Source organism: Eulemur rufifrons, chromosome 24 (genome assembly GCF_041146395.1).
Source record: "Eulemur rufifrons isolate Redbay chromosome 24, OSU_ERuf_1, whole genome shotgun sequence".
Lineage (NCBI taxonomy): Eukaryota > Metazoa > Chordata > Mammalia > Primates > Lemuridae > Eulemur > Eulemur rufifrons.
Genome location: NC_091006.1, coordinates 17,606,943 through 17,619,109, shown reverse-complemented (window position 1 = coordinate 17,619,109; position 12,167 = coordinate 17,606,943). Strand labels below are relative to the sequence as shown.

Here is a 12,167-nt window from a genome sequence, read left to right as displayed (position 1 = left end):
TCATTTAATCATGTAAATCAGGTATCAGTGAGACTCTGGTTATGAGCCATCCTGTGGCAAAACTCCCCTCCATCTGTGGACCTACTAAACTAGAAAACAAGCTGTCTGCTTCTAAAATACAATGGAACAGCCATAGGATAATAGTCATAAATATTCCTATTCCAGAAAGGGAGAAAATGGAATGTAGAGAGGAGTCATCAGTCCCAAGGTGCATAAAAATCCAGCAGAAAAAGTTCCATTAGGTTTTAAGCCCTGGGAATAATCCTCTGCTGTTTGATGCCCAGCACCCATAGCTCCATCGCCTGGGCCCAAGCCTCTGCGGTCCTTTCATGTTCTCTTACTTGAGGTTTAATTATTGTTAATTTTGAGAATATGTATGTATGTAATGGGTTGTATCTGCTTGATTATACAAAAGGGTGAGTTTTTTTTTCTTCTGTCTTTGTAATGTGTTGCCTGAAATGTGCATCACATTCTCGTTTGATGTTTATTCAGTAATAAAACTGTTTTCTTTTTCTACTACCTTCGTGAAGAAGTTTTCTGGGTTGGGAAATTTTGTTTTTGATTATATGTCCCCAATATGAGTAACCACACTCAAGCACTCTCTCCTTTATCACTTTGTTTTCTATTCCTCAGAGCACTTATTGCTACCATAAATCATCTTACTCTGTGATGAGGTCTTCTGGATTGAGAAGATTGTGTTTTCAATTGTATTTCTCCCGCATCTGTTCCCTGTCTAGAAGAATCCAATTCCAAATGTCTTTGAAACTTCTGTATTTGCTAAGCAAGTAAATACGTGGGCTGATTTTATTGAGACCAAAAATGCAAACTACAGAGCCCAACAAACACAAGGCCTGTGGGAGGGCAGGCATGAGTGCTGCGGGGCATCACCGCTCCCAGGCCCCGCGGCTGGGTGCACGCGTGGAAGTCGGGGTGGAGGTGCGTACTTTAGGGGCCCCCCCGAGGTGTCCCGCGCGCTCGTGTGCCAGCAGAGACGCCCCCGAGCGCGACCTGAATCCGACACGACCCGAAGCAGGGGCGGGTTGAGCGCGTGTGGTTTGGGGTTTGTGGTCGGGCCACGCTCGTGACGTTGGTTTATATTCACTCACACGCGCATCTGGGCACTTGCTATACTGCGCGCACCCCTGTGGATTTATGGGTTTGTTCACGCGCCCATTCAGGCCCCCTAGCACTTCAGCCTCTTCCCCTCAGTGGCCACCTCAGCGGGTTTTCACGTTCCGGCCAGGTCCTCACTCTGCCCCCTGCTGTCCCATTGGCTCCACGCTCGGGGCCCAGGCGGAAGTTCCCATTTCTGTCTTTTCTATTGGACTCGCTGCGGTGACGTCACAAATTTCATCCAATGGGAATCAGTCAGGAATCACCCGCTCAGGTCCCAGACCAGGGCGCGTCCTATAAAAGGCCTGCCCGGGGTTGCCCAGACTCCCCACGACGCGCCGGATCTTGGAGCCTGAGACCCTCGCAGGGACCCCCACGAGGCCGCGGGTGGGATTGGAAGAACCTCTGCCTGGAGGTTACTGCCCCTCTTCAGGCACTCGTGAACTTGAGCTCCCAGTTCTCTAGGGCTCAGTAAGGTGTCAGCTTGTCCTCACCTGATGAGTGACCCCAAGTCTGTGACGCAGATGGGCAAAGAAGAGCCCACAGGTGAGAAGGGTAAGAACTGCGACCAGAGAAAGAGGGTGGAGAAGGAAAGACTGGTGTCCGTGGTTGGGGTGTGGTGCACAGAAGAACGTGTTGACATGTCTCCCTCTCCCCCTTCCCCTTCTTCTGCCCCCGTCCCCATCTTCCTCCTCTCCTTTCCGTAGGTGCAGTAGGCCCGGAAACCCCGCCGCCCAGCAACCTGGCCAGGTGCGTGCCTTCGGCTTACCCGTGCAGAAGGGAGGGAGTGGAACCCAGGGATGAACCCCAAGCTAGGCGTGAGGAGGGAGGGCCGCCTCCTTGGACCGACAGCACACCCAGGCTGGGCCCAGGAGAAGGGAAGGCGGCAGAGGGAGGAGAACGTAAAAGAGGAAGGGGAGCATTCGGGATCCCTGACTTTTCTTCCACCTGCCCTCCCTCCCGAGCTCAGGCTCTATTCTTCTCTCGGCAGGCGGCGCTTCATAATTGATGACTTTGAAATCGGGCGTCCTCTGGGCAAGGGGAAATTTGGGAATGTGTACCTGGCTCGCCTCAAGGAAAACCATTTTATTGTGGCCCTGAAGGTTCTTTTCAAGTCCCAGATAGAGAAGGAAGGACTGGAGCACCAGCTACGCAGGGAAATTGAAATCCAGTCGCATCTACAGTAAGGACAGTCTCGGCGTGAGACTCCCACACTGGGTCTTTACTCGTTCGCCTGTTTTCCTCTTCCATCTCTGACATCTGAACCCAGAATTTGGTAGCATAAAATTCTACCCCCACCAACACTACCCCCAAGAAAGCCCTTTGCTTCTACCTTTAAGATTTTTCTCTGCAGTTCATTCCAGTTACACCATGTAAATCTCCCTCTCTGTGGCAGGCACCCAAATCTTGATACCTATTCCCGTTCTCCCTTCACTCACTCCCAGACTGAGCTGTTATTATTTTGGTCCCAGCACGATTGCCACTTCTGTGACCAATCACTGATGATAGCATCATGTGTTGGGCCTCAGGGAAAACTGTGACCCTTCTTCCATCCTTCTTTCAGACACCCCAATATCCTAAGGCTGTATAATTACTTCCATGATACTCGCAGGATATACCTGATCCTGGAATATGCTCCAAGGGGTGAGCTCTACAAGGAGCTGCAGAAAAACCAGAAATTCGATGAGCAGCGAACAGCCACGGTGAGGAGGGCCTGGAGACTCTGGGTCTGGGAGTTTACTGTGGGCTGGTGGAGGTCTGTTTGTGGCTGTCATGAGTGTCTAGATTTCTTTTTTAAAAGTTTATTTCTGTAAATTTTATTTTTTAAATTTTCATTTATTTTTAAATTTTGTTTTGAATAAACTCCAGATGGACACATATGTAAATTTTATATAATGAGGAAAACATCCTACAGCTTCACATTTGTGTACTCTAATTACCTTTGGTGTATCTCTAGAACATTAATAAGTAGTGTGTATAAGTTTGGATTCTTTGGTTGTAAGCAACGGAATCTACCTTATGCAAAGAAACAAACCAAAAGGCTGTGAAGGAGTTCACTGAATGTGGATAGAACTGGCTTAGAAATAGGTACCAAGAGATTTCTAGAAAGGAAACCACAACAGTGATCTTCCAGCAGCAATGGCCAAGTCAGTTTTCTCTGTCAAAATTAATGATCTTCTATCTTTCCTCCTGTTTCTGTATCATTTCCTCAGTCCTCAAAGTCCTGTGGGAGATCATCTAAATAGCTCAGTGTAGGCTGTGTGGCTACTTGCTGTGCTAGGGCAACAAGGAAGATCTGTCCATCCTGTAACATCCATCCTGTAACACCAAAAAAATGGGGGAGAGGAAATCTTTCCCCACCAGTAACCATAATGCTATTAAAAAGGAGGTAATGGAGCTGAAAAGCAAAAAATAAAAGATCCCACTACAATCATAAAATTCATGAGGGGTATTCTACCTTGCAGGGAAATTGTGGCAGGCTTCACTTCCAGATTGCCTTTTCTTTGCTCACACAGATAATAGAGGAGTTGGCAGATGCCTTGACTTACTGCCATGACAAGAAAGTGATTCACAGGGATATTAAGCCAGAAAACCTGTTGCTGGGATTCAGGGGTGAGGTGAAGATTGCAGATTTTGGCTGTTCTGTGCATACTCCCTCTCTGAGGTAGGTTTGGTGGTGGTAGTGGGGTGGGCCCTGAGTACTAGTTAGGAATGATCCATTTTAAGTTATTCCACAAGTAAGACGCAGATACAAACCTGGGTTTATAGTTGAATGTTGCTTTTTTCAAGTTATTATTTTATTTTTAAATTTTATTTTGTTTATACATGTTTTAGAGACAGGGACTCACTCTGTCACTCAGGCTGGAGGGAAGTGGGGCGATCATAGCTCACTGCAGCCTTGAACTCCTGGCTCAAGTGATCTTTGTGCCTCAGCCTCCCGAGTAGTTGGGATTACAGGCGCGTGCCACCATGCCCCACTGACTTACTGCCCAGGCTCCAAATCTTTCTTGATGCTGAGAATATTCTTGTGGAAACATTCTGGATCATGAGCTAAATAATTGTATGAATAATTCCAAATAGTGGATTTAGTAGGTCCTAGTACTTGCCTTCTCTTAACCTTGGTCCATTTAAAAAGTCTGTCTCCAAACCCCTGTGCTCAGGAGAGGACTGTCCAGGATGTCCTAAGGTCTCCCATCTCACTGGAAGCTGGGAAGGAGGATTTCCCTCGGTCTGGGCTTCTGCTCAGTGTTCCCTTCTCTGCCCTCCTCTAGGAGAAACACAGTGTGTGGAACACTGGACTACTTGCCTCCAGAAATGATCGAGGGGAGAACATATGCTGCAAAGGTGGATCTGTGGTGCATTGGGGTGCTCTGCTATGAGCTGCTGGTGGGAAATCCACCCTTTGAGAGCGCCTCCCACAACGATACCTACAAACGCATCCTCAAGGTGGGATGGTCACACTTTTGGGCATTTGTGGGGAAGCTGGTTGGCTGCTGGGCCTGTGGGGACCAGGGCACACACACAAGGTTGTCTACAAAGGTCCAGAGTGCTTTGAAGGGACTCAAAAAAAAAAAAAAATGGGAAGAATATTAACCAAAGAAACTAATCAAACTTCTCTTTCTTCTTTCCTGGCTTCATCAGGTAGATGTGAAGTTCCCCCTAACAATGCCTTTGGGAGCCCAGGACTTGATCTCCAAGCTTCTCAGATACAATCCCCAGGAGCGGCTGCCCCTGGCCCAGATCCTGAAGCACCCCTGGGTCCAGACCCATTCCCAGAGGGTGCTGCCTCCCTGTCCTCAGATGGCTTCCTGAGCCCTGTCTGCCTCTGTTCCTTGCTGTTTGTTTAGAGAGTTCTGGCGTTGCTACCTTATCTTTCTTGTTTGTTTCTTCTCTTATTATATTAGCGTTGTGCATCTTTAAAAAGCTGAATAATTTTGTACTAGGTCTTTATAGTTGTGTGAGTCAGTGTGTGACTACGCTGAATCTGAATTTCTTGTGGAAACTCTTTCCCATGACAGTTGCCCAAGATTTTGCCCCCCTGCCCTGGAGATGGTGACTTCACTCTCCTTGAAAACTACTGCCTACTTTCTTGTAGATAAATGCCCTGAGAGTACATAACCTGTCACCTATCACAGTGACTCTTTGACTCAACTATTCCCCATGTGTGAAACAGGACTGTCATCAACACAAGGGTCCACTCCCTTTGTAGTGACATTCAACATGCTGCTGTTTCTGAAATGTTTTCCTGCACATCAGTGCCACTCAGTCCTCAAATGAATCCACTGGCACCTCAGTGTTGTGTCATATTCTGGTTGCATCAGAATAAGTCATCCCTGTAATAGACACAACATCATCTCTTCTGAAGTCACACTTCACAGCAATGTGGGGAGTCCCCTTCCAACCTTCCCCTATAACCTCATGTCACAGTTTTATGTGGCAGCTGCTCCCTGCGTTTATTGTGGTACGCTGATGGCACCAGAGTAAAGATCCAGAATCCTCAGCTGTGAGCTCAAATATGTTTTCTGCTCAATGCAGCCGTTGTTTTCACCAGTGTTTATCTTGACTGAAAACACTTCCTATGGAGTTTGCCTTGTTAATGTTACTCTCACCAGTATATTCCACAGGCTCCTATCATTGGGAAATGTCCAGCAGATACAGGACTGATTTCTATTATAACCAGACCCACTACTTAAATCATTTAGCCACTCAACTCTCAGATGAACAACTCACACTGTTGCAGATCTATAAGTTAAATGCTCCAAGGCATTGGCTCATGGTTTTTAACCTGCACCTTCAGTGCTTACATCTTTATGCTTTCTAGCTTCATCCTTAGTTTTTTTGAGTTAATATTTCAATTAAACCTTGAAAATTCCTAATTAATTAGTTCATACATATGAACCCTGCAATTTACACATGTTAGGTCCTTGATAAACTCACGTCACTGGGCACATTTTGGGAAGATAGATAAAGATAGAAAAATCACTAGGGCCACAACACTGACTAGCAGGTGATATATGTTTACATAATGAAAACTCTCTGACATGCTTAACACTAGGGATTGAAAAGTGTCTCCAATATGTACATAGTTTTCCTCACCTGCACTAATTTCAGACATTCTGGACTCTCATGGCAGAGTATATAAACATCTTTTTGTTTTGTTTTGAGACAGGGTCTTGCTCTGTTGCCTGGGCTACAGTGCAGTGGTATCATCTTGGTTCACTGCAACCTCAAACTCCTGGGCTCAAGTGATCCTCCTGCCTCAGCCTCCCAAGTATCTGGGACTAGAGGCATGTGCCACCATGCCCGGCTAATTTTTTCTACATAGTTTTAGTTGTCCAGCTAATTTATTTATTTATTTATTTATTTATTTTTAGTAGAGACAGGGTCTTGCTCTTGCTCAGGCTGGTCTCAAACTCCTGAGCTCAAACGATCCTCCTGCCTCAGTCTCCCAGAGTGCTAGGATTACAGGCATGAGCCACCATGCCTGGCCAGAACTTAATGTTTTTAAGAAAACAGTTTGGAATTTGTGGACTCCAAAAAAGGGTCTTTCTTCCCACAACATCCCTGGACGACCTTTTGGGAAAAGTGGGCCTTAGAGATATACAAATAACAGGCAAGAAATTACAAATTGAGATCATTTGAATTCACAAATGAGAGGCTATTCACGAAAGAAACTAAGAAACATCAACATCAGTTTCTGTAGTCAGTGCTCCTCACTTGGCTGGGGAGGAACAAGCCCTCCCCCACTGCCTGTTCTCACTCTGATTCCATAAGGACTCATCTCCAAGGACACAGCGTTGCTTGGCAACCAGACCAGCTCCTCCATTCACTCCCCTCTCCAATCAGCACCTACTGCATTCCTGCTGTTCTACCCTCATAGCTGCAACTGTATGCAGAGGAACCCCAGATACATTAAAATTGAATGAAGAACAGCAATATCCGATATCTGACACCACAGGGCCTGCCACCTCCAGGATTCACAGCTTCAACCTGAGATCTCTCTAGGTGTCCTTGGCTGACATCTGTCTTCCTGATGCTGGGTTGTCAGTGGTTGCTGTGAAGAAAAGCAATCACTACATGGAAATCAACCAGGATGAGGAAGTGGGGGTGGCATGGAACAATCTAATTCCAAGGTTGAGAAGTTGCACAGTGCCCAGCAGGCACACACCCCCCATTATGAAGTAATTGTCATTATTGAAAAATAAAGAATACTTTTCAAAAGGAAACAAGATATTGCTACACACTTATTAACATGGCCACTATCCACAAAGCAAAAAGTAGCAAGTGCTGGCGGGATTTGGAGATATGCTTCACTTCTGCACTGTTTTTAGAAATGTGAGATGATATAGATGCTGTGGGACACAGTAGGACAGTTCCTGAAATTTTTGATATTCTAATTATTGTTACTATAGCCTTGTAGTATAGCTTGAAGTCTGATAAATTGATGCCTCCCAATTTTTTCTTTTTGCTTAAGACATTCCATAAAAAAGACATCTGCACTGGAATGTTTATAGCAGCACAATTAACAATGGCAAAGATGTGGAAACAACCGAAGTGCCCATCAATACATGAGTGGCTTAATAATATGTGGTTTATGTATACCATGGAGTTTGGAAAACCAAATCCTTGCTGGACTCTGATTCTTTTTTTTTTTTTTATTTCAGCATGTTACAGGGGTACAAATGTTTAGGTTACATATATTGCCTTTGCCCCACCAGAGTCAGAGCTGCACATAAGTGTTGATCAATTAATACCAACTTAACGGCAAGTACATGTGGTGCTTGTTTTTCCATTCTTGTGATACTTCACTTAGTAGAATGGGTTCCAGCTCTATCCAGGATAATAAAAGAGGTGCTATATCACCATTGTTTTTTTGTGGCTGAGTAGGACTCACTCTTGCTAAGGCTGGTCTCGAACTCCTGCCCTCAAGCAATCCTCCCAGAGTGCTAGGATTACAGACATGAGCCACCACGCCTAGCCAGAATCAATTTCTTATACACACATGTGAATCAATTTTTCATATTCTCCTTTTGTTACTTTCATGGAAAACCATATCACTGCTGGACTCTGATTCTGCTTGCTCTGTGTCCTCACTCATGCAGCTCAACAGGGCCGGGGAGGAACAGCCCCTTCCGGTGGCTTGTCACTGATTAACAGACCTCCTTATCTTAAAACATTCCAAGCCTTTAAACAAAGCTTCATGTCTTTAACCAATTACAAGTCAAAGAATTTTTAAACTCACCTATAACCTGTAAGCGCCCCCGCTTCGAGATTGCCCACCTTTTTGGGCCAAACCAATGTATGCCTCCCACGTATCGATTTATGCCTTTACCTGTAACCCTTGTCTCCCTGAAATGTATAAAACCAAACTGTAACCCAGCCACAGCAAGTCCACTTGCTCAAGGCTTCTTGTGCGTGGCTCCAGGCCATGGTCCTCAAAACTGGCTCAAAATAAATCTCTTTAAATATTTTTACAGAGTTTGGCTTTTTTTCTGTTGACAGAAACTTCCAAAGAATACTTCCTTGTGTGGTTTATAACTACTATTTCTATCATGTTATAAATAAAAGCAAAGAAATTGTTAAATTTTAAACTAAAAAAAACAGCAAAAAAACTATTATATATTAATATAACCCACACTGTAGGAATAATATTTCCAAAGAAAGGAATAGTTATAAATGTGAAATTTTTACATTTTTGCAAATTCCTTTAATGTCCTACTTAATAGAAAAAAGATAGATTCTTCAATCTACTTTATAATTCAATCACTTGAAGTATTACACGAGGCAGAGAAAATCAGAAGAAAAAAACAAGACTTAATATTCTTCAAAAAATAGTTTGGAAGTTGCAAACCCCCTGAGAGGGTCTTGACTGCCTCCAGAGATCCAGAGATCCTTGAAAATTATTGAACTATGGCCAAGGAGATATACAAATAAGAGACAAGAAATTATAAATGGAGACCCTTAGAATAAACAAATAAGAGATGAGTAATTAAAAGACACCATGGCACATCCCATCAGTTTCCCATTCTCTGCAGCTGCATTTGGCTGGGGCATAAAAGCCCCTCCCACACTGCCTGTTCTTACTCTAATTCCATGGTGATTCATCTCCAAGGACACAGCGTTGCTTGGCAACCAGATCAGCTCTTCCATTCTCTCCCCTCCAATGATCGAGCACCTACTACATTCCTGCTGTTCTGTCCTCACAGCTGCAACCAACTGCAGAGTTACATCAGCTGTGTTAAAATTGAGGGAAGCACAGCAATATTTGACACCTAACATCACATGAACTACTAACTACAGTGGTTCACAGTTTGAATATTAGTTTTTATTTTATTCAATTTTATTTTATTTTATTTTATTTTTGAGAGAGTCTTGCTCTGTTGCCCAAACTAGAGTGCCATGGCGTCAGTCTAGCTCACAGCAACCTCAACCTCCTGGGCTCAATCAAGCGATCCTCCTGCCTCAGCCTCCAGAGTAGCTGGAACTACAGGCACATGCCACCATGCCCGACTAACTTTTTCTGTTTTTAGTAGTGACAGGGTCTTGCTCTTGCTCAAGCTGGTCTCCAAGTGCTGACCTCAAGCAATCCTCCTGCCTCAGCCTCCCACAGTGCTAGGATTACAGGCTTGAGCCACCACGCCCTGTCCACAGTTTGAATATTAGATCTCTCTACATTTTGTTTGCTGACATCACATTATTGTGATGCTGGGTTTTCAGTGGTTGCTGCGAAGAAAAACAATTATTGCCTGAAAATCAACATGGATGAAAAAGTGCAGGTGGCATGCTCCAGTCTGATTCCAAGTTTTGAGAAATTGTACAGGCACGCACACCCTACTGTTCAATAATGGTCATTATTGAAAAATAAAGAAAAATTTCTTTTTCAAAGAGAAAAAAGGAAGCACTACACAGCCATTAACATAACTGCTATGCATAGAACAGAAAATAACAGGTATTGGAAGGATTTTGAAAAGTGTAACCTTTCTGCAGGTCTGCAGGTCTTGATAAATAAATAGTAAAATTACCACATGATCCAGCAATTCCTCATGTGGGTACAAACCCAAAAGAATTGTAAACAGAGTTTTGAAGAGATATTTGCACACCCATGTTCATAGCAGCATTATCCATAATAGTCAAAGGTAGAAAAACCCAAGTTTCCATCAAAGGAATGGATAAACAAATTTATTATTCAGCATTGAAAAGGAAGGAAATTTCTACACATGCTGCAACCTGGGTTATGTTCGAGACGTTATGTTGAGTGGAATAAGCCAGTCCCAAAGGCCACTGCCGTGTGATTCCAATCATGTGGGGTGCCTGGACTAGTCTAACTCACAGACACAGAATGGTGGTTCACAGTGACTGGGGGAGGAGAAATGGGTGTTAGTGTTTAATGGGTATAGAATTTCAGTTTTGAAAGACGAAATCAGCTCTAGATATAAAAGGTAGTAATGATTGCAAAACAGTGTCAATGAAATTAATGCCACTGACTGTACATAAAAAAATGGTTAAAATATAAAGTTATGGATAATTGATCACATGTTTTTTAAAAATAAAAGTTTTTTAAATTTGCAGCTATTTTCATGAATTCATATCAGTAAAAATTGTTTACATGGTAAATTGTATGTCCTGTGTAGTTTGTCACAATTAAAACTTGAAAGTTAAAAAAATTTTGATTTGTGAATACTTTTTAACGATTCGACAGTGCCATCTAGTGATGGCAAAGGCACGTGATAATATCATCAGTTTTGCCTCAAACAAGAAGAGAAAAAAAAATAGACAATAAAAATCGTTGTTACTATTTATTTGCTTCTTTGATTTTTGAAAAGAATTTGTTTCCCAAATTTCATCAATGAACACAGGGCTGTGGTAGGCTGTGGGACTTTGGCTAGATGAATGGTGGCACGGCTCTGGTGGCATCCTTCAGCCTTGGGATGACAGTTTGTGGAGAGAGTGCAGGCTGATTCCACACACACACACACCCCACCCCCCACCACCACCCCCTCCCCTTGGACAGGAGCTAAGTGCAAAGTAAATGTGCACAGTCATCCCCAGCAGCCTGGCTGTGAGCGAGGTCCTAGGAGTGTCTGCACTTCACAGAGGAGAACACTGGGCTCAGGGAGGAGAGGTCTCCAGGTGTCTGGCCCTGAGCCCAGGCTCCACCACCTGCTCCCCATCCTGTCCCTGAGCACCCAGGAGAGGGGTCCTGCCCACCTCCCAGAGAGATTCCAGGACCAAAATCACTCCCCAATGCCTGTGGTGGGGTTTAGAGGATGAAAAGGGTCCTAATAAGGTAGGTAAGGGTCAAGCAAAGTGGCAAGAAAATCCAATTTGGTTGTCTATGAGTATCTCCCAAACTCCCTTCAACCCTCATCCCCCACCCCCCACAGGATAAGATGTGTCTGGGTTCTCGAGGGACACATACAACAAGGGATTCATAGTTGCATGAATCACAGTTTCACACAATCGTGTGGACTGAATGGCAATCTTCACACCATCTCCTGTGAACATGCATCCACACAAAGCATGCTATCATAGACTAATTGTTTCCCTTCTCAAATTTTATATGGTGATTCCCTAAACTACAGAACCTCAGAATGAGACTATTTGGAGTTGGAGCCTTTAAGAGGTGATTAAGTTAAAAGGAGGCTTTCTGATTGGCCCTAATCCAATTTGACTGGCGTCCTCATAGAACAGGAAGCTTTGATACACACAGTGGCACCGGAATGTGCACAGAACAGAGACCCAGTGTGGGCGGGCACAGTGGCTCATGCCTGTAATCCCAGCACTCTGGGAGGCAAAGACAGAAGGATTCCTTGAGCTCAGGAGTTAGAAACCAGCCAGAGCAAGAGCAAGACCCCCCCACCTCTACTAAAAATAGAAAAATTAGCCAGGTATGGTGGTGAGCACCAGTAGTCCCAGATACTCCAGAGGCTGAGGCAGGAGGATCACTTCAGCCCAGGAGCCAGAGGTTGCAGTGAGCTATGATGACACAACTGCACTCTACCCAGGGTGACAGAGCAAGACTCTGTCTCAACAAAAACAACAACAAAAGGAAA

The 12,167-nt window shown here is 44.3% G+C and overlaps 1 protein-coding gene across 1 annotated transcript; it reads left to right on the top strand.

Annotated features, from left to right (window-relative positions):
• The first annotated feature begins 1,610 nt into the window (after positions 1-1,610).
• AURKC (aurora kinase C) lies at positions 1,611-5,054 on the top strand. Its single transcript, XM_069456957.1, has 6 exons — positions 1,611-1,816; positions 2,105-2,296; positions 2,678-2,816; positions 3,630-3,778; positions 4,386-4,560; positions 4,756-5,054. Exons 1-6 carry the CDS (start codon positions 1,611-1,613, stop codon positions 4,924-4,926), a joined length of 1,032 nt encoding a protein of 343 aa, XP_069313058.1. The 3' UTR covers positions 4,927-5,054.
• Positions 5,055-12,167: the final 7,113 nt, after the last annotated feature.